This window comes from Hippoglossus stenolepis, chromosome 2 (genome assembly GCF_022539355.2).
Source record: "Hippoglossus stenolepis isolate QCI-W04-F060 chromosome 2, HSTE1.2, whole genome shotgun sequence".
NCBI classification, from domain to species: domain Eukaryota; kingdom Metazoa; phylum Chordata; class Actinopteri; order Pleuronectiformes; family Pleuronectidae; genus Hippoglossus; species Hippoglossus stenolepis.
Window position 1 is genome coordinate 25,411,513 of NC_061484.1, and position 22,563 is coordinate 25,434,075.

The following is a 22,563-nucleotide window of genomic DNA, read 5'->3' on the forward strand; positions in this document are numbered from 1 at the left end:
GATGCATCTTCAGATTTATTAGAGAAATAACGAGAAAAAAACATTTGATGAGCAAGTTCTTGTCTTTTTAATTGACGAGTTTTTCACAATCCAGCAGTTTGTACTTGTTAATAATTTTTTAAAAATTGATTATTAAAAAAAATATTATTATTATTTAAATATAATTTGGATGCATCTGGAGTTCAAGCTTCACTTTTGAAAACAGACATTTAAATGATTGACACTTGACAATTTGGGGACAGGGTAAAGAAAAGGGAGACACATTCAGATTTATATTAATATAAAAGTTAAATATTGTGATAGAACACTAGTGCGATAGCTAAACGTTCACAAAACCTTACACGAAAGACATACGGCCATCAACACAACTGTATAATTACCAATATTCATATAAATATAAGGAAATTGAAATATGAGTCACTTTCAACCTAAAACACATAAATGTATTATTCTTATATTATCTTGTCAAAGACGTGTATTGATGTTAGTTTGGCACGAGCTTCACAGTAATTTAGAGTTTACAACATGAGTGAAGTTTTATGAACAAATAACTAATAGTGGGGCAGAAGTCGAATATTAAACATAACATGTAAAAGTACAGTATATATAATAAGGTGTTTTTTGAGCTGCTCACGATTTGAAAACATTGTGATACGGTGCATTTTTGACCCTTTTCACCTTTTTCTCATGACTTGTTCCACTAACTTAAAAGAACATGTGTTTTCCATTATTGCCAATCCCTATGTGTAATGTGACACAGATGTGGATCCAGATGTAGATAAAAGAATGTCTCAACATACATCAGGAAACTAATACGTGAAGAGGTTTGTGAGGATTTAGCTCTCTGGGTATTTACTATTTTAAAATATGTAAAATATATAAAACTACAACTACTTCAATAAAATCTGTTTGTTTCTCCACCTTCTTGGATCTGGAGAAGTCAGTTGCTGTTTGGCAGACGCGCAGGATGTTAGATGTTAAATTCTCCGCTCAGGCAAAGTATGCATAGAGAAAGATGTTAATGCAGATCAGCAGCAGCGCGTTAGCACAGCAGAACCTCGACCAGAACACACTCTCTCTAAGAGTGGGAACTCTGGGAGCTGGAGCCGGCTCCGCCCGCCGCACTGCTGAGATGCACAATCCCTGCACCCGCTGACCGCACGTCACCCGCAGAGCTGGCTCGGAGCCTGCAGCAGCAACACACACACACACACACAAACACACACACAGAGCAGATACAGGAAGTTACTCATAGTTGACTCTTCATCACATGATGGCTGGTTTTATCCTGAGTGGTGTTCATATCCAGACTCTTACCCTGGGAGCTACGGTGGCTGACAGAGGACACTTTCTGAAGAGGAATTTCTCTCTGTGGCTGCTCGGTTATTGTCCACCAGGTCAGGTTACACAACTGAGACGGAAGTGGAAGCAAATGCAACACAATTTAATTTGACAGTTAAGTCAAATATAAAGAGGCTGAACATGTGTCCTGTTGTGTATAAAGATGGATGACATGACGTCTACCGAAAGTGAAGCCAAAACCCCTTGATTGCCCCCTGGTGGCTGGCTGCAGCGTAGGCCATAAACCACTGCCTCTCCAGCATGTTTCCCAAAATGCTGAACTGTTCCATTAATGCTATACTGGTTCTACAGGTAAGATGTGTCATATCATTCATCATGTATGAATATTGCATTTTAATGTTGAGTTCATGTGATTCCATTTTACATTTGATGTTTTGTGCATATTTTATATTCTATACAACAAATTCACCAGAAAGTCACAGATATAAAAGTGTGGATTTCCTGCCTTTAGGTGGACATTGTTATTTGTTGTCTCAGGATGAATGTGATGAAAACCGAGTTGTATGTGTTTTTTAGATTTGCTTAATTCTCCTATAACATGGTTTTCTATCAGAGAGGCTGATGTTTGCGTTCAGAGTTCAAACGCAGGCCAGAGTCATGTCAGATGTGACAAATATGTCACCTGATGTAATGAGCCTGGAACATTTCACGTGTCTTTCGATCGTGCGCAACAATACATCTACTTTACTATGAGCCTGGTTTGTGTAGTTCACTGTTGATCTTTTGGATTTACATGGGCTCGGCCTGCGACTGGTTTCTAACGTAGACCCTGACCTTCAGTTAATCTGCTCTGAAACGTTCAGCTGCCTGTTTCTTTACCTCATGTTCTTCTCCTGTTTTATTTTTTAGGAGATAACATTGCAGGTGTATCAACAGAAAACCTGCTGAGCTCACCTGCTTTACAGTTCTGTTATTTACCGTCTCCATGTGTACACACCTGTTCCGGGGTTGGCGGCGGCGTGAGCAGCGACACTATAGTGACCACGATAGCGGTGAGGCCACAGAGCAGTATGGCGAAGTGGAGGTAGTGGACGCTGCGCAGCACGTTAGGGGCTGAATCCACTACGCCACATCTGGGAGGAGGGAACCCAAACTCCAGCACCATCCTGCACACACCCACCACCAAGCCCACCATCAGGCCCCAGAATGCACCCTGAAAACACACAGACAAACACACACATTAACGCACACAGACAACATTACATGCCCTATTTAGTGATACTGATATTTTTGGCTTCAGTCTGAGCAGCGTTGGGCGTGTTCAACTCATAAAACTCTCACTTTCCCACCGTGATAACCTGTCGTCTTTGTCACGTCGCATATTTGCGCACACGAGCAGTGTCACAATTAACTCTCTGTCTCGTTCTGTTTCCAGCTTTCATCAAAGAATGTGATCTGTGCGGTTCGACGCAAGAAAACGATCAGCCTGTCGCAGCGCTCAGAGCAAACACCCCTGCTTCCCTGCTCTTCTCACTTTCCCCTTTATACACTTTCCTTTAAAGCATTTCTGTCTTTGACATATTTCTCTGAACAAATTGTTTAAAGTAAATAAATTAAGTTTAAGTTTAATTTAAGTTCTTTTTTTATATCAATATAAATCTATATAGATTTTAAGATACATAGGATTTGGGGGAATTGAATCCCAAAGTGTAGTTTCTAGGATTAATGGATCATCATAAGACACATGTTAGATATGTGCTCTAAACTTATAATGACTCTAATTACAGGTTTTACAAAAGGATTTTACGAGTTACACTTGCTCCTCTGGTTCAAAGAGAACAACTGTATTCCCGTGTAAATACGTCTAAACTGTTTGCTCTCTGCATGTGACACATCCTGAGCAGTAACGTGAGACCTTTGACCCCATGAGTCAACACCTTTTAGATTCCTCGAGCTCTTTGCTCTAAACCCTGTTTATCTGCACAAACAAAGCGCTCACGCCTTTTGTGTAAAAGTTGACCCTGCGCAATAACATTTTTAAGAAACAGATAGGTAACATTTTTACAACTTCTCCAGTGAATATGGGTTTGGTGTTTGCAAGAGTAACGGAAGAAGCCTATATTGATTTAAACTGTGCTTAAATTTGGTTCAACGTCATTGTGCTTATGCTGCGCAAGTCGGAATTTGGACTAGTAAGGTCTGGGGAACCTAACCGACCCGAAATCCAAGATGGCTGCTGCGCCAATAAAAAGTTAAGGCATCACCAAAATTACCCCAATTAATCCTGAGGGGGACAACATGTGAGTTTCATGTTAATCCTTCCAATAGAAATTGAGACGTTTCACTAAAAACTAAAAATGTGAACCTGCTTTGCTGCAAGAGGAAAAGTCAGGGGATCATTAAAGCCAGTAAGATTTATCCTCTGGGGACCAAGAAGTTCCGCATCAAATTCTATCTCAATCCATTCCTAAGTTGTTGAAATATTTCCCTGTAGACCAAAGTGGTGGAAGGGCCAACATTTCTTTCCACTAGCAAGAAAGGATTTCTAGGGACGTCCTTATTTGACCAGCATTATCAGCAAATCAGTATTTTCTGAGCTATTGCAAAATCCCAGTGCATTCTCAGCCAAGTCCATTGTAAACCCACTGTAGTAAGAATAAAAGGTAAAAGTCAAAGTAAGCAGACACTGAAGCCTCATCCAGAGTTGGAAAGACGTTAATATTTACATTAGAGAAAAGAGGGGAAACACTTTCATTGTGAAAAACCTGCGAGAAGCCTCTTGATTTCAGGCTTTTCAGTTCAGTGGGTTGGGCAGCGGGCCAGCACACAGCAGGCACACCCTAGTAATAAACCAGGGAATGAATCTTGACAATGCAGCAGACTGGTCTTTACTTGCTCAGACACACTCGCACGACAACATTGTTATCTATTCAACACCGCTGTGTTATCTTTATCCTCCGATCACACTTTCCCTCACTTGCACTCTGCTGCCAGACAGAAACAATCCCTTTCATCCTTCGCAGTGAAAGTGCAGCAGATTCATGCCGAGGAAATCCATACAATGCACTTCATAACACACAAACTTAAAAGTGCAGACAAACATCCACCCGCATGTGGACTTCACACCCAGCAGCGAGGGATGTTTGCACTCAGCTGGATCCCATGTGAGGCCAATAAAACTGCAAACCAGTACAGTGTGGGAGAAAGGACAGAACGCTGCGCAGAGGAAAACCTCAAAACTCCAGAATATTCTGCTGAGTAGTTTGGTTTCAAGAAAACTTTGTGTATTTGGAATACAATTTAGTTCTGTGTGTTTTCTTTAATAAAAACTTGTGCACATGTCTGTTTCTGACTGTAATCAATGCATCGATAATTAGCTGATTAATGGATTTGTCAATCAACAGAATGTGATGATTGATTGTCAAACTCTGCAGAAGCTTTTTGAGTCATTTATTAAATAAAAATGCATAATTCATAGTTGCTGCAGTTTCAAAAATGTGAGGATCTGCTGCTTCTTTCTCTTGTTTCTCTCTTATTGGTGTAAATTGACAAAATTTACCACAAAGGAGGTCTGTCTGTCTGTCTGTCTGTCTGTCTGTTTGTTTGTCAGCAGGATTATGAAAACACTAGGTGGAAAGATGGGATATGGGAATCTTTTATTTAATGTTGTGAGGCCTTTTTGTTTGTTTGAGTGTTTTTCAGCAAAAACCATGAATTAATTATTGAAAAAAATCGAATTAATATATCAGAAGTTGTAACACAAGTGTGGACCAGGCATGTGTTTTTGTGTTTGCTGCGAACCTGCTCATTGGTCCTTTTCCAGAAGATGGCCAGAGTGAACACAGCGGTGACGGGCGGAGCCAGGTAGCTCGTCACAGACTGGATGTAGACATACAGCTGGCCGCTGTTGGCCGACTGCAGGATGGGGATCCACACCACACTCACCACCACCAAGATCACCGTCACGATCCTGCAACAGCATGCACACAACTTCTCGTTCACTGTCTCCACACACTGGAAAATCTGTATTTAACCTGGGGGTCAAAGTTCACCCTCCACAGCACGGAGAGGGTTTTAACTCAAGGTCACTAAAGCCCAACAGATGTTCTCAGATCAGTGGGCCCACCCACACACCCACACCCACACCCACACACACACACACACACACACACACACACGTGTCATATACCTGCCGACCAGTAGCAGCTCTTTCTCTGGGGCCCGGGGCCGGTGTTTCTTCCAGATGTCCATGGTGAAGAGGGTGGAGCTGCTGTTGAAGATGGAGGTCAGTGAACTCATCAGAGCTGCCATCATCACCGCTATCATGAGCCCCCGCAGGCCTGTCATACACACAATGATGCACAGATACACGCAGGAAGCAAAATAAACCACCACAGCACTGACACATCTTGGAAATAAAACAGGATGCTGTGTTCTCACCACTTGGCATGAGTTCAATGACCAGTTTGGGAAAGGCGATGTTGGAGCATCCCACCTCCGCCCCACACACTCGAACACACTCCTCAGGGTCGACACATCCCACAGTGTCTGAAACATGAAGACGAGTCAAATATCATTTACACACAGGAGCGGAGGGAGAAACTGAATATTTTACTCATGCAGAATTCATGTCGTCTCTTGTTTCTGCTTGAGAAGGAACTGGGGTGGAATTCCGGCTCATTTTCAACATATAGGTCATTTAAACTATTCTCAGTATGTTGTATATAACAGAAGACAATGATAATACATAAATAAATGAGTTATTTTGCAGTAAAAGCATCTTAACGTGATATTTAATTCTAGTATATTATTCTATTCCACAAAGAATGGCTTCCTTTACATGATTTCATACCAAGTGAATTGAATTGAACTTATAATTAGACAAATATGATCTAATAATCCTTTTTATTTCACTGTTCATTGTATCATTTATTGTTTTTATGTAAGTCCATCACTTTTTTATATATTTTAGTGCAACACTAACCCCAATTTTATCATATTTTAGTGTTTGTTTTTATGTGAATGTAAACGTGAAATATTCAGGCTGTGATTATAATATTCTGAGGTAATAAGTGCTGCAAAAATGATCATATAATAGTGTAAAGTAATAAAGTACGTTATGTCATCATTGGACATTAGACTCGTCACAAGGACAAGTTGATTCCATTTAGAAAGTTAGATACGGGACATTTAAAATTGAATCTCACAACAAGAATCACTTTTCTCTGACCTAATTTTATCCTTATGTCACAATAAAGTGATCCAGACATAAATTCTCAGTGCTTTTTCCAGAGTTTCCACAAATAGCAAACATTTCCTCTACTTTAACATTATTACACATAAAACCACAGTAACCACATGAGCCCCAGGACATGGAATTAAAAAGTCCCACATGGAGCCAGTGAAGCTCGTCTGTGTGTTTTTAATGGTTTGGACTGAATAACACGGTTCCTCTGTCCGGGCTTGAGGGTGGAGTTTGATTCCTCCCTTTCTCCAAAACCAACCACCGGACACTCCGCCTGTCTGTCCCCGGGAATCGGCTTCCGTTGCCGCATTCCAGGGCCACACACACACACAGACACACCGGTAGCTCCCATCGCACGGTGGCCGCAGGAGGGGACGTTTTCCACGGGAGATAAGTGAAGATAAACCGCTGTGAACCCGGACCGGGAGGAAGCGGAGACTCGGTGGAGAAGTTTTACCACTTTTTTTTTTTTGACTCCGTCTTTCGGGGGTAAACTCAGCCACGTTGGAGCCGCTGTGACAAGCCGACGAAGGAACCGGGAAAGTGACTCGTCAGCGCAGAAGTTTGAGTCACACACGCTGAGCTCCAACACTTCCAAACGAGGATTAATGTCCTGTTTTAACCTCGTGTTCCCGGTTGTGCTTACTCACCGGCAGACAGACGGACTCCCCCCTGCCTCCCTCCCTGCCTCCCTCCCTGCCTCGCTCCTCGGCTGCCGGGCCCCGCGGCTGCAGCTGCTGAGCTGAACCGGGCCGCGGCCGCAGGGACCCCGGGCTGTCAGGTGAGAGGCGTGGCTCTGGGCGGGGGGAAGCTCCGGCAGCACCTGGGCGAGGGAGTGTGCGAGCGGAGGAGCACTGAGCAGGAGCCCGGGCTGAGGGAGCGACCAGGCGGGGAGCAGAGGACAGCGGTTCCCAGGACACCGGGACACGGTAATGACCCACGGCGCCTTCTCGAGGTTTGACCCAGCGGACGGACGAGTGGAGACCGGGTCAGAGAGGATCTAGGGTTGACTGCGGACAGACCGGGGGACAGCGGGGGGGACAACCGGGGGTCATGGCTCATTCTCAGGTCCAGTGTCTGGACGACCACCACGTCAACTGGCGGGTGAGTGAGAGCAAGCCGGAGTTTTTCTACAGCGAGGACCAGCGGCTGGCCGTGGAGGCGCTGGTCACCAAGGGCCGGGACGCCTTCACCGACTGCCTCCACCAGAGGGGAGTCCGGGACTTCCTCTCGGAGCCGGAGCTGGAGCGGATAGAGCGCTCGACGGAGGCTTACCGGCCCGGGCACGAGCACCATCAGAAACCAGACACCCCCGGCCCGGGGAACATCACCCCGGGCTCCGGGGAGGAAGCCGGGGACGGGGAGGTGTCGCTCCAGTACTGGCCGGACCGGTCCGAGGGCTCCGTGGTGGAGCTGGACCTGGGCTGGCCCGAGGCCATCTCTTACCGGGGGGTGACGCGGGTCACCGTGTACACGCAACCTCCAACCGACGGACACACGCACATCAAGGAGGTGGTGAGGAAGTGCATCATGGGAGCACAGAAGGTGAGAAGAGGAGGAAGATGGTGGTGTAATGTGGAGAAAACTGAAGCCACTGATGGAAAGAAACCAGTTAAAGTTACTCAAGTTCTGTACTTAAAGGTCCAGGGTGTAGGATTTAGTGACATCTAGTGGTGAGGTGTGATGTTGCAGCAAGGGAACACGTGGTAACCTTCCGTTGTCATAAAAACTCGAAAGGTGTTTAGTTTGTCCAGTCTGGGCTACTGTAAAAAAAAAACATGGCGGCCTCCGTAGAGAGGTCTCGCTCCTGATGTAAATATAACGTATGTAAATATAAAGTATTTAAATATAAAGGCTCATTCTAGGGTAAAGAAAACAACAATTTGTACAATTTAGATGAAACACACTAGTGAAAACATCACTAGGATTATTTTATATTTTATTTCTGCCATTAGATCCCTTTCACCTACATCTTACACACTGGACCTTTTTAAGTACAATTTTGAATAACTTTCACTTAATTTGTACAATTTGACCCCATGTGTTGTATTGCATTACAATCCAGACTGGATATTATAGCGTTTACTCCACAACATTTATCTAACAACTATAACTTAACTATAGTTATTTATCTAATGACTAACGTATTGGATACAAAAGCTAATCCAAAAAAGAAAAGATTGAGTAGTTCTAATGATACTTTAAGTAGATTCTGTTGATGATACATCTGTACTTTTACTTGAATATGATTTTGAATGCAGGAATTTTACTTAAATTGAGTATTTTACATGTGAGTTCCTCCACCCCCACTCACAGAAACAGTAATACTCTGTGGAGTCATTCAGTTCAACAGTTCTGCAGAGCTCACTGTCTCTGTATTGTTTCAGGTGTTGGTGTTTTGCATTGTAAATTATTATCTTTCTATTTGGCTTCTCTATTGTTATAAAAGTGTTGGACAGTGCACATTATAATGTGATATAGTCCGATACAGAAACACGACACTGGGTCCACCCAAACTGTACGACAGCACTGAGTCAGCACGAAAGGAAACCACAGTTAAAATCTCATCTGAATTAAGGAAGTGAGGTTATTGCGCTGCTGCTGAATGTACAACATGACATCGTGGTTCTATTATTTCACTGGGTGCTCAGTTTATATTGCAGTTCAACACCGTAACAACATAAACATGCTGAGCTGTGCTTTTGTGGCACGATACACAGAAATACAGAGATTAGCAGTTTGATCATGAGTTCGGGGTTTTATGGTCATTTTATAAAGTCATAAAAACTAAATTCTTTCTGGTTCTAGCTTCTTAAGTCTCAGGTTTGCCAATGTCTCGGTTATACATAAACAAGGTATGTGAAAATGTGACAATTGTCTCTGAGCACATTTCACTGCTGGAACTCAGACATAATTAAATAATAGTAAAAACAGTAAATAATGAACCGCATTAATTATTTTTGACAACGTAACAAAGAAGAAATAACACCAGACATGTAGATAAAGTGAGAATAAGACCAAAGAGCACGAGTGGAGGAAAATAGAGGGATCAGATCAAATAAGATCAGTTTGAATCAACAATTCTTAAACGCTTTCACTAAATGAAAAGCTTTAGTGAAAGTTTTGGCATGAAAATAATCGTTACCTGCAGAACCTAAGTGTCAAGTTACATCACACGATGAAATGTTTTCTCTTTCATTTCCCTCTCATTGTTTACATGATCTTATTTCAAATCACTGACTAATCCAGATTGGTTGTTTTGATCACACCACTGACACCTATGAAGTTCCAAGTTTCCACAAGAAAACCTGACATGAACCTCCCTGGATTGAATTCAATCCCGTGTCTCTGTCAGATTTACATTTTACTGAACCGTTTGCATATCATTCTTTGCCTCTGCCTCTGTCTCACGAACCTACTTCCCTTTCTCGACTTCTCCTACGTGTGCCAAGTTATCACAAGTCTGATCTTGTCACGCCAGTGGGAAAGAATTCTCCGACGTCACTGAACATGCTACATGCCAGCGCTCTGTGCATGACTCTCACCCTTTAAAGATTATGCACTATTAATTATTGCATCTTATCTTCTGTAACCTTTTAGTTTTCTACCATAACTTCATTGTGATTTACAAAGCCACTGATCAATGACACCAATATTTCAACTGTTGACCTTATTTAGATTAGGATTATATGACATGATTATGAAGTTTACATGAGTTCAGGATCAAAGTCTTCATGTCAACATTACTTCCACTACGTCATATGTTTGAAGTTCCCTCCAGGATATTAAAATCCCAACCTGAAATAGTTAAATGCTCGATGCTGCCGTGCTCCATTTTGAGTGTTCTCCTTTTTAATTTAGCAAAAGCTTTCATAATCTGGTTAATATCCTGATATTGGTGTCCATGTGAACGAGTTTATTGATAGTTGGTTTCAGAGGAAAGTCGCGGTAGACGACAATAACATCCAGGCTCAACCAAATTATCTTTTTTTTATCTTTGGCCTCAACTTCAAATCAGTTTCTGCAGTTTTAATCTCCAAACTGGGTCATGTGAAGAGTGAACAGGCAGCGCTGTGTGAAACGTCCCATTCTGTCGAACACGCACCGTCCAGACGCGTAACAATTTATCACCGCTCTGCGAAAACAAACGGTTTGTTTCTAGAAGTCTCTTTATGGGGCATTTAGTTTCAGGACCGTTAGAAAATATTGTCTGTCCCAGAGGATTTGACTTATTGTTCAAATGCAGTTCTCACAAGTGGCCAGCTTCCTGTCGAGGATATAATGTGATATAATATTGTTGATTAATCGAACCCACCCTCACAGAGCAGGAAACGTGTAACACCATTTGTGCTTTCCTTTGTGTGTTTGTGTGTGTGTGTGTAGGTAATAGCCGTGGTAATGGATGTGTTTACAGACGTGGATATCTTTCGCGACATGCTTGATGCTGCATATAAACGCAAAGTTCCTGTATACATCATCATCGACATGGCTGCAGTCCCCTGCTTTCTTTACATGTGTGGCAGAGCTGATATGCACCGTGGACATCTAAAGGTATATATCCACACACACACACACACACACACACACACACACACACACACACACTCACCCTCACCCTCCCAGATGGTGTTTTCATAAGCCGGGGGGATGAGCTGGTCGTACTGCTTCTCTTGTTATTTAAAAAAAGCACCAGCACCAACGCCAATTTCCTTCCTGATATATTTGAATACAAGGGAAATATTTGGAAGGCGGGCACACGGTTGACGGAGGTGTAACAGGTTTTTCGCCTGCAGGCCTCGGTAAGGTGCGAACACCAATAAATTGCTCTCCACCGGCTGAGCGTCTGTGTTGAACTGGTTGAGGCAGTAACAGAAAATTAAAAATAATACCCAAAAGAATTGGATGGAGGCAGTAAGACACACAAAAGCTTCCCTGTCAGTGCTGCAGCCGATCAAACAAACCATGTAGCCGCTCACTTCTTCTGTTTCTCTTTCATTTCTCCTTCCTCTTTACCCACAGAGATCCCCCACTCGTTCAGCTTCTTTCTTATCTGCCATCTCCCTTATTATGAGAATTCGCGACTTCCATAGTTGGTGTCTCCTGTGAGATTTCGCACAGAACATTTACTTGCGAGGTAACGCTCGGCCTGGCACCACACCCTTATCACAGGCCCGAAGACAAACACTGCAGGGTGTGTCAAGCAAGCATGCACATACACAGATACAGACCATGCTCTAACCTGTAGAGTTAGTCAATTTGAAGTTCTAGTGGTGTTGATAGAGATGAGCTGCTCTTGGGCAACAACAAAACTAATTATTTTCTGCCTCCCCATGTTCTTGCTGCCTTTATTTCCCTTTTGTTCAGTAAAATACCTCCTCCTGTCGGTACCAAATCCCCAAGTAGGCCTTTGTGTGCACAGCATTAACTCTACATGAATGTGTGTGTGTGTGTGTGTGTGTGTGTAGAATTTGCGTGTGCGCTGCTGCGGAGGCGTGGAGTTCTTCACTCGGTCGGCACAGCAGGTGCGTGGGTCGCTGAGCCAGAAGTTTCTCCTGGTCGATGGAGACAGAGCCATCTCTGGTTCATACAGGTGAGAAGTCTACTGAACAGAATGTGGTGAATGTCTCCGTATTGTTTATTTGAGCATCTAAAGCTGCACCTATTTTATCATTGGCAACACATGAAGGTGAGTGTTTGTAACCTGAAAGGAGGTCACTTTGAGAGATAAGCCTCGAGTTGCCTCTTTGTTGTCTTTTAGCTCATTGTTTTGTTTCTCTGGCCCACGGAGTTACAGTCTAGGGTCTTTCTCATTGTTCTCAGCAAGTCTCAGATAAACTCACTTTGCAGAATTGAGCAAGCACCAAACGGCAGAAAGCAAATGGTTGTGGAACAATGTGGAGCATTCAGCAGATTATGGCCCAGATACTTCCCTCAGGAGTTGGTGGAGACAAACACTGAGCTTCAAGGAGATATGCTAATAAGATGATCTAGCTTTTTGTAACCCCTTAACCCTGAGTGCCCAAAGCAATGGATGAAATCTCACAGCAATGCACGTCAATAGCCCCCCCACCCACAACCAGCCCAGAAACACTGATTTAAAACCTGTGAGTGTATCTGATTTAACGCGTTTTGGACAATGCTTCAAAGAAAATTGACACCACTAAATCTTTACAAAGCATGGAGCATGAATATTTACTTAAAAGGTGAAACTTTGTCATCTATTTACCAAGATTTCTGCATGTTCTCATTGACTTTATGCCTTATTCTACCAGGAAATTAAAGGAAAACCATCTTGTGATATGTACAAAGGGCACTATATGCTGCATGACTTCAGTGCACAGTCTGGTGTAATGATTAAACCTAATGGTTGAATCACTGCTGTGAACTTATGTTTCCATCTCTGTGTTATTGCAGCTTCACCTGGTCGTCCTCTCGTTTGGACCGTAACCTCATCACCGTGATCACAGGACAGGCGGTGGAGACGTTGGACCTACAGTTTCAGGACCTTTACCTCGTGTCCAGAGGCGTGTCTCTCAACAAGGTTCCCATGGTGGACGAACCCATCCCCGACCCGCTGCCCGAGGTGGCTCCTGTTCCTGTGTCAGCTGCTATTGCAAGGAAGCTCATCAATCCCAAATACTCCCTGGTTACCACGGGAGCCCACAGTCCAGCCCCCTCGGACAAGAACTCAAACTCTGCAAATCCCACGGGGCTAAAAATAAAGAAAGTGCGTCTCAAGCAGGTTATCGAAGAACCGCCATTACACCCAGGATTAGCCCATCTGGAGAAAGCATACATGATCCCATACCTGCCCACCTGGCCAGATCCTGACCCACCGAGCGACGTGATAGGCTTTATCAACATCAGGGATGAAAAACGGGCCAATCAGGTTCATCTACAGAGGTCGGAGAGGTTTGATGTAAGCCGGGCTATACGCTTCAGCTCACCGCTGACAATGAAACCCGAGCCTGAGGAGCCTGCTCCTGGTCGGGATGCAAACGCAGCAGAAAGAACCAAAAAGCCCTCTGGGAATACAAGTCCAGAAGCCTCTACTCCTGTGAACACAACCAGCAAACAAGTCAAAGAGAAAACAAACGCTCCTCCCAACAAAGACCAAACTGATTCCAGTGTGGCCCCTCAGCCGCCCCACACACAGGACACACACAACCCAAATCAACACACTCCTAAATCATCACCTGGCGTCACTGCTGATTCACAGCCAACAGATGGCGCTAAACAAACTCCAGAGACACAAACCCCAGCACCTCCTGTTCCTAAACGCCGCACCCTGCAGCTGGTCCTGGACCCATCCACTTCAGAGCAGCCTGGACAACCGCAGGTGACTCTTATTAAAATGGACCAACTGGAAAGTCAAGATGACTCTTTGAGCAAAAGGAGAAGCCAGGCGGAGCTGACGTTAGGCCGTGGACGCATGACATCAAAGAACATGGACGGGGACTCCGGCAGCAACGACGAGGGCAGCCAAGACAGCACCAAGGTCATCTGTGACCGAGCGACCAACGATGATCCTTCAAGTGCTTCCACTGTGTCGGAGGAGGAGTTTTACGATTCCCCGCAGGAGCCAATCGACCCGCTGATAAACGGAGTTTCGACGGGTTCGGGTCACGGACATCGGCACGGAGACGGGGTCAACATGATGGCCCGCCTATCCCAGAGTATGCTGGACCTGCGAGACCCCAGTCAATCGGAGGACAGCGCCGCCCTCATCCGCCAATCACAGCAGCTCCGCAGACAAGGTCACCCCTCACCACACAGGCACATAGGAGAAGTGAGCAATGGCCGACAATCAGAAAGTTTATATTCGCTTCTTTTTCTGTCTAATCAAAGTTTGATTGAAAAATACTTTTTTATTGTTGAAGCAAAATGTTTAGTTGATTAAATGAGCCAGAAAACAAGTGAACTGCAAAGTATAAGGAGTTAAAGCTAACCCTAACCCTTAACCCTAACCCTATTTTCCACTGTTTCCCCACACATTTTATAAACTAAATGATAAATAGATGAACTGAAAGAGACTGAATAATCACCAGATTACCTGTTAATTGTCAGTTGCAGTTAGAACATGTTCAGTGACACTCCCTGTACAGGAAAATGTGTCACACGTATTTATTCCAACTCGTCTGAAAAAGGGTGTGCTAAGCCACCACCTCCTCACAGTTCAACACGTCCTATGATTTCTCCTAATTAAAATGTGTGTGATTGTCCACTGAGGTGTGTGTGTGTGTGCACGCACCCGGATAGAGCGCTCGGCTGATCATGCCGGGGAGGATGATGAAGATGAAGGGCAGCATCTTCAGATAGGCGGCCAGGATCGATGCTCCCTTCACGTGACTCATGCTCTTTGCAGACAGGGAGCGTTGTACAATAACCTAAACACAGAGAAACAGAAACAGTCATAACTATTAACTTTATCCATGTAGCACCTTTCAAAAGAATTATAGAACCAAATGTCCCGTTGTGCAAAAATGAAGCCAAAAAATCTGGATACAGGTGATGGCCATCTTGAGCTGGTGACGTCATGTAGTGATTGTTCAGTAGAGCCGCACGGTATCAAAGTCAGTCTCAGCTGTCAATCGTGTCATTTCACCCTGTTTTTCAAGGAATTAATTAAAACCAAAAGTACCTGAAAATTGACCTTAATTTGGTCCATGTCCCGTAAACTACAGCCAACAGGGGGCTATCCAGATGTTTTGGCTTCACTTTCGAGAACTGTCACGTTGTCCATCTTTAAAAAACAGTCTATGATTAACATGATGTATCCTTTTTGATCTTCTAGTTGTTCCGGACCTCTAGATCTCCAGGTAGAGATGCAAGACTGCAAGGAAATAAAGTCGTCATCGCCAAACCGGGAAGTTACCACCGCCCGACCCGAGCAACTGGCCCGGTGATCGGAGGACACCGTTACTGGCACAGTCAAGTGATGCAACCCAATTCGACCCAGCTGCAGGCAGAGACGCGGTCCAGCCGGTCGCCACGACGCCCCAGCCCGGGTTACAGGAAGACGGACCAATCCTCGGCACAGCCGCCACCCAACCCATCAGGGCCACTAGGAGTTTCTCTCTCAAAACTGACCAATTTCAGACACTTGAGGGCACGAGGAGGAGGGTCGCAGAAGAAAGCGACTCAAAATAACAAGGCTGCTAGTTAGAACAGAGGACCTGTGGACACACGGACGTTTGTTCATAAAGACTTCCTGCTACGCAACTGGTGACTCTTCACTGTGGAATCCTTCCTATCTCAGGCGTGCATGTCACTTCCTGTTTTAAACCCTGAGGCTAAGCTATTTAATTGGGAATTTTGACTTAAGATTTATGAATCTGATATGATGATGTGTTTTTAAGAGGTTTTGCCTGTAAATTAATGACTTGTCCTTCCAAACTATTTCTTCCCGGTGAAAGGTTTTCAGACCGGATGCTTTCAGTGGCGTCCGGTCTGATGAAGTGTTTCAGAGGATGTTACTGATCTGAGAGGAAATTAACTTTCCAAACAAATGCATGACACTTTTTTTTTTTTACAATGCATCTCTCAAAATTTAGTAATCAAGTCATTTAGGCATCTTGTTTCCAAGGCCCTGTTCAGACCTGGAGTTAAGGTCTGATCTCACTTCCCTGCCCTATGTGCAAATAACCAGTCATTTGTATTTGTTTAGACCAAATGATGTTGTTTTTACCCAGTGTGAGTTTAGAGATGTGTCCAATGTCAGTGTGTTTGTGTGTCGGCGAGAGGGAGGAGTCAGGAGGGGCTGGATGAATCTCGTGCTGCTGTGAAGAAAGATTTTTACCAATTTAAGAAAAAGTCCAGATGGTGATGTGGTGATGTGGTGATCAGTGTTGATATTGTGACGTCAGCTGATTCTGTGGTTCTTCACAAGTGACACATTTACGTTCAAACAGCGGAAATAATGCGTCGCAGAGCAGCTCCCAATATGGTCTGAGGGACACATTTCGATGTGTCCAGGCCTGAACTGAGATCCGATCTTTCAGGACAGATTATAACACCAGGTCTGAACAGAGTCTAAGATTTAATAGAAGCATATTTTGTAGATGATAAACGGCACCATACTAGATTTGGGCAGCTTCTTCTCTACCAAACACGGCACTTCAGCCTTGTAGGGAATCCTTTGAACGAGCGCTTCCAGTTTAAATCCGCTTCTTTCCCTTTTCAGAATTTCACGCTGTAATATTTTTCCATATCAAACACACACAGATGTGACAATCAGCTGATGTTTTCCCGCTGATATGAGCGTCAGGCTCTGGGTGTTGGTTCCACTGTGGTTACTGATGGTGCGCGGGTAAAGCTACCGTGTTGCTTGCTTTACGTGTGAGGCAGATGTTGTTGTGGACACCAGGTGTATTCGATGTTTAACACTGATGTGGGACTAAAAGTGAATGTTGTAAATAAAAAGTCAGACTGTTTTCTCCGTTGTTGCCTCAAACAGATCAGATTAAACACCAGTTAAAGATGAGTCAGCAGCAGCACCAGTCTCGACACATCAGGAAAATCCTTATGTCTGACAGTGAAGGTCTATAACTCAAGACGCCAACGGCATCTGCACCCAGACATCTGATCTGGAAATCCTCAAGAACGATGAGTTAATGAATGTGTATGAGTTCAGTGAGGTATTTTAAGTATGTCTGCTTTCGCCTCAGAGAAAATATATGATTCTAGTTGTAGGTTTCTGAAAGGATCTTTGAAACCTGGTGTTGGGTTTTGCTGGAGCTGGAGATTAACTTTTCTCTTTTCACTTTAACAGAATTGAGTCTGATATTAGTAGTATGAGCAAAACCAAAAATCCAAGATAACATTGAAAGATTACACTTGAAATTGGAAAATGTAGTTTAAAAAATCTCAACACAGATTTGACAGAAATGATTTTGAGGACAAACAAAGACACAAACTAAGATTATTCATAAACAATGTGTTGAAACATCTGGTTCAACTTTGACCTGCCATATTTATTGTCGTTGAGCAGGTTCAGAGTTTTTCAGAGGCCACAGTCAGTTGACAGAAAACTTTGATGGCCTCACTTTCCATTTCTTTTACAAATATGCTAAATAAATAGAGCTTCCATGTTATTTTATAGTATTCTTGTGGTATTTTGACTATTTACTGTACATAGATGCAGTACTTAAGTCAATCTTAGTGGGTAAAACATGTGTTACTGCAATCCTAGATTTTATAAGTTGAGTCAAAAACTAATAAACAACCAAGACTACAGATGGAAATGGTCAAAGGTCGCAGTGAACACACGTGAGTCTGGAGGAAAATGGATGAAGACTGAAATTACTCTGCTTGGTGGAGACAAACAACCTCGGGGCTGTAATTCTAGTTTCATGTGTTTTCAGAGAGAACGTTTTTCACTCCACTTAAATCGAGTTTTTGGTCCATAATGGTCACTGGTGGAAACTGCACCTCAAGACACGTGTGTATTGTCTCTGATGTGTATTTCGTAGATGTACCTGGTCAGTGCACCAGTACCAGGTCGCCAGTATGGTGAGGCCCAGCGTCATGCCAGGCCAGGGCAGGTCTCCGGTGACGGCGTTCCGGAACAGGTGCATGGCGTCCTCGCGTGGCAGGTGGCACGTGCTGTTGGGAATGATCTTACTGGGCACCGCCATGCTGTACACACGCTCCAGGTTACTGTACCCCCCGATCTTGTTAAAGGCTGTGGATCAAAGCACAACTCCCAACTACACATATCCGTATGATACTAAAAACTGCAGATGTTTGCCTTTGAAGGATTGAAGTGTGCATACCAGTGATTGTCAGGATTATCGCTCCTATGATCATGATGACTGTCTGCAGAGTGTCTGTGTAGATGACGGCAGCAAGACCCCCTGAAAAGAAGCATTTATTGATCATGCATCTAAACTTACACACAAGCAGGCAAAATAGATGTGGCTGTTCACAAGAGCACGTGATCCTGTTGGTGAAACTGTATGTGCAATGGGATAGATCAAGGAAAAACACACAAATGAGATTCTGTGCAGAAATTATTTTTACAAAAGATTTAAATAAGAACTTATACTACAAATCACTGGATTGGAGAGAAAAGGTTGAGCAAGCGCGTGGAAAGATATAAAAAACAAGAAACAAAGTGTCCATTGTTTTAAATTCATAAAACTGTGAATTCAACAAAGAGCGACAGAGTAGAACTGAGTGAGTGAGGTTACTGAGTGCATGGATGGATACAAATACTAATACTACTGTGTATTCTGCACAGAACAGATTCTTATTTGCGCTTGTAGTATTATTATTTGCTTGGTAGTGATTTATCTACAAAATATAAGTTGTGCACATGCAAAAAAGGTTCTGTGTTGTGATCAAAACCGACGCACAAACATTATGTCGTAGTGGTTTGTGTACCTGCTATAGTGTAGAGTGCAGTGACCACCAGCATGAGGACAGTGGACAGATAGAGGTTCCATCCCAGACACACCTGAACAAACAAGGCTCCAGAGTACAGGTCCGTCTGGTGGCGGAAACACAACAGTCAGTGGCAGACAGGGTTGTGCTGTTTTATTTTGTGTTTCTGTGTGTGTGTGTGTGTGATTGTCGTACTGATATCTTCGTGAAGACGGACAGCAGCAGCGAGAGGACAGCCAGGTAGGTTCTGATCCTCTCTCCTCCGAAACGACGACCCAGGTACTCCGGCATCGTCACGATCTGAACACGCGTGAGAACCAGAGCTCAGAGACATGATCACATGATCCAGCAGTGAGAGGAAGGTGACAGTGGATATGTTTGATGTGTTCACACTTAATACAACAAAGAGCAAACATAAATTGATGACCTTATTATGAGAAGACTAGACTGTGTGTGTGTGTTTGTGGTGTAACACCCTGTTGGGGAATTTTCAAGGCGGGGAATTCTTGTCTGCTGAACCAGCCTTAACAAGCAGACATGCACCAATGTGTGTGTGTGTGTGTGTGTGTGTGTGTGTGTGTGTGTGTGTGTGTGTGTGTGTGTGTGTGTGTGTGTGTGTGTGTGTGTGTGTGTGTGTGTGTGTGTGTGTGTGTGTGTGTGTGTGTGTTTGTGTGTGTGTGTGTGGGTGCAATCTAACCCCTGAGGAGATGTAGACAGGCACAAACACCCAGGCCAGCGCCAACAACACATAGGTCGCCTGAAAGAGGAAAAGGAGAATGACCCGTCAATCAATCAATCAATCAATCAATCAATCAATCAATCAATCATAAATCATCTCTCTGTTCAACCTAAGCTAAAAAAACATTGAACTCTTTATAAGAAATGAATGAACCTTGACACTGGTTCTGACTCATTCTTCACTTCACCACCTAAAACCTCTGGATGTCTTTTATAGAGTTCTGCTGCTGCCCCCTGCTGCTGGTTGTCTGTTACAGCTGCACAAACTCTAAGTAGTTTTATCTCCTTGCTAGTTTGGTAAAGTATCTATTGCAATGCTCTCATCATATATTTTCTTTTTATATATCAAAGTAAATTAGTCATTGAAGCTGCATGTTGTTGTTTTTTCGGCACAAAAGGTGGATTAGATGGATCATCAGACCTGATCTGCTTCATTCCATTTGACTCCAATGTCTTCAGTTAGACATATTTCATAACGTCCCGTGTGTGTGTGTGTGTGTGTGTGTGTGTGTGTGTGTGTGTGTGTGTGTGTGTGTGTGTGTGTGTGTGTGTGTGTTTGAACTCACGTTCCATTCAAAGCCAGTGACAGCGATGCCTCCAGCAGCTCCAGTCCCGGCCAGACCGATGAACAGCCCTGATCCCTCTGAGCTGGCGAACAGAGACGCTCCGATCTGATGGACAGGAAACATGAACTTTACCTCAAGTACCAATATGACATCAAATAAATACTCTGCTACAAGTCTAAGTATCAGAAGCAAAAATCTGGGTACACGGTCAGAAGAATAATAATAGTATCTTAGGCCTGTGATACTTTATTTTTGATAAGTTACTTTCAATGACTTCATCCACAGATAGTTTAGTCCAGTGGTTCTCAACCTGTAGTTTGTGTCCCTTCAAAGAGTCACAGAGGTTTTTTTTGTGTTTTCATTTTGTGAATTATTGGATTTAAAAAAAAATGTCTTTGGGACAGAAATTCAAATGAAATTGTCCGAGAAATTTAGAGGCAAATTTATTTCTAGTGGAACAACTCGTAGACATCAGAAACTTTGACAACAGATACTTTTTAAAATGACTTGTTTTGGAAAACCTTTCATCTAATAATTAAACGATATATCGTATTTCATATTTCAACTTATCATATGTTTTTATCGTATCTCAATCTAAATGTAAAAACTACAATACTTTACATTTGAATTTTAGTAAAGTAGCAGAACGCAAAAACTACATGTAAACAGTAAGAACGATTCATTTGACATATTTGTATTGCTCTGAGTCTGACTCCAGTAGTCTGTCTGTTGCTATGCTCAACTTTTTGCCAAATATTTATATCAGAATCACTAATATACATTCATCTGCTTAATGATATTTGCAGTCAGGTGCCGGTATTTCGTCAGTTTATCAGAAAAATATACTCAAATATACTTGAATTGAATAAAAACGAATTACAGTATTTGTTTGAATCCTTTTCGTGTAGGTTTGGTTTGAGTTCCATTAACATTCAAACACATTCACTCTTGTTCTCGCTTCATTTCTAAATCTTGCCCACATGACAACACCTGGTTCAACTCATTGTATGAATGAACAGTGTGATATTGTAGTTGAGCTACATTTGTAAATGTAATTCAAGCAGACTGTTGAGGAGGACTTTCTACAAACTGGCAACAACAAGTTGATTCATACTGGTAAATGATTTATTAGTGTTAAAAAAGCCATTTTTTTTTAGCATAGAAGTCATTTGGTCCCGACAGTTTTTGCTTCATTCACGAACACGACACCAGACGAGATCATCAGATACAAACACTCACTCACCGGCCACCAGGCCATGTCCCGTCCAGCCAGAAAATATCCACTCAGGGTGTTCCTGCTCACCCTGCATGACGACTGACAGAGAACAGTGTTACACTCACACACACAGACACACACACAGACACACACACAGCTCTGACTCTTACCCAGATGCCGACTGCGATGTTGAGAAGAAAGTAGGTTGCTATCACAATAATATCAGAGGAGCTGAAGGACTGAGACAGGGCGTAGAAGTTGATGGTGGAGTTAGACATCCTCAGTGGTCACAAAAATACACAAACACAACCTCACACACACTTAGAAATACAGCACAACCACAGACACACACACACACACACACACACACACAGCTGCTGAGTCTAACACCTGAGCAATGAGAGTCTCATCAGACCGACTCACAATCTGACTGTGTAGAAACACCTTAAAATCCCAGCAGTAACACCACACAGTCAGACACACACACTCCAGCTCCAGTCCAAGCTCAACTACAAACTGACCTGGCTGTTACCGGCAGCCTGACACACACACACAGACACACACACACACACACACACACACACACACACACACACACACACACACACACACACACACACACACACACACACACACACACACACACACACACACACACACAGTCACATGTGAGTGTGTGAGGAGGGCAGGCCTTGGCTTGAACTGATGATTAAACCCATCACCTTAATGTGACACCTGCAGCGCTGACACACACACTGTGCCGGGGGATAATGGAGTGTGTGCTGCGGGTGGAGGCGAGTGGAGTACAGCAGATGCTTGCGTGGACCAGAGTCCATGATGAGGCACACATACACACACACACACACACACACACACACACACACACACACACACACACACACACACACACACACACACACACACACACACACACACACACACACACACACACACACACACACACACACACACACACACACACAGGTGGTCAATCATTGGCGATGACAAGTTTATAATCATTAGCGTCTCAACACATCTGCCGGTAAGTGCTGATGAGGGTCAGTGAAAGTGTGACAGATAAACAGTTTCAGTCACTAACTTTTAGGAAGCAA

General features: G+C 43.5%; 2 protein-coding genes across 6 annotated transcripts; one reads left to right on the forward strand and one right to left on the reverse strand.

Annotated features, from left to right (window-relative positions):
- Positions 1–43: 43 nt before the first annotated feature.
- On the reverse strand, positions 44–21,508 carry slc5a10 (solute carrier family 5 member 10). Of its 4 annotated transcripts, XM_035179223.2 has the most exons (14): positions 21,479–21,508; positions 20,236–20,340; positions 19,629–19,688; positions 19,127–19,231; positions 18,932–19,037; positions 18,322–18,402; positions 18,025–18,230; positions 14,799–14,934; positions 5,743–5,850; positions 5,492–5,642; positions 5,104–5,272; positions 2,300–2,515; positions 1,349–1,411; positions 44–1,110 (listed from the first exon to the last, which is right to left on the reverse strand). In XM_035179223.2, the coding sequence occupies exons 1-14, from the start codon at positions 21,491–21,493 to the stop codon at positions 991–993; spliced, it is 1,641 nt and encodes a 546-aa protein (XP_035035114.1). In that variant the 5' UTR covers positions 21,494–21,508; the 3' UTR covers positions 44–990. The 4 variants fall into 4 exon arrangements, with proteins under 4 accessions (XP_035035114.1, XP_035035123.1, XP_047199789.1 ...); XM_035179232.2 differs by lacking the exon at positions 18,322–18,402; XM_047343833.1 differs by lacking the exon at positions 18,322–18,402 and having other exon boundaries at positions 44–1,187; positions 1,318–1,411.
- LOC118122487 (protein FAM83G) lies at positions 6,777–16,980 on the forward strand. 2 transcript variants are annotated; one of them, XM_035179216.2, is made up of 5 exons: positions 6,777–8,092; positions 10,931–11,098; positions 12,013–12,137; positions 12,962–14,304; positions 15,342–15,497. In XM_035179216.2, the coding sequence occupies exons 1-5, from the start codon at positions 7,601–7,603 to the stop codon at positions 15,356–15,358; spliced, it is 2,145 nt and encodes a 714-aa protein (XP_035035107.1). In that variant the 5' UTR covers positions 6,777–7,600; the 3' UTR covers positions 15,359–15,497. The 2 variants fall into 2 exon arrangements, with proteins under 2 accessions (XP_035035107.1, XP_035035100.1); XM_035179209.2 differs by having other exon boundaries at positions 6,780–8,092; positions 12,962–14,336; positions 15,342–16,980.
- Positions 21,509–22,563: the final 1,055 nt, after the last annotated feature.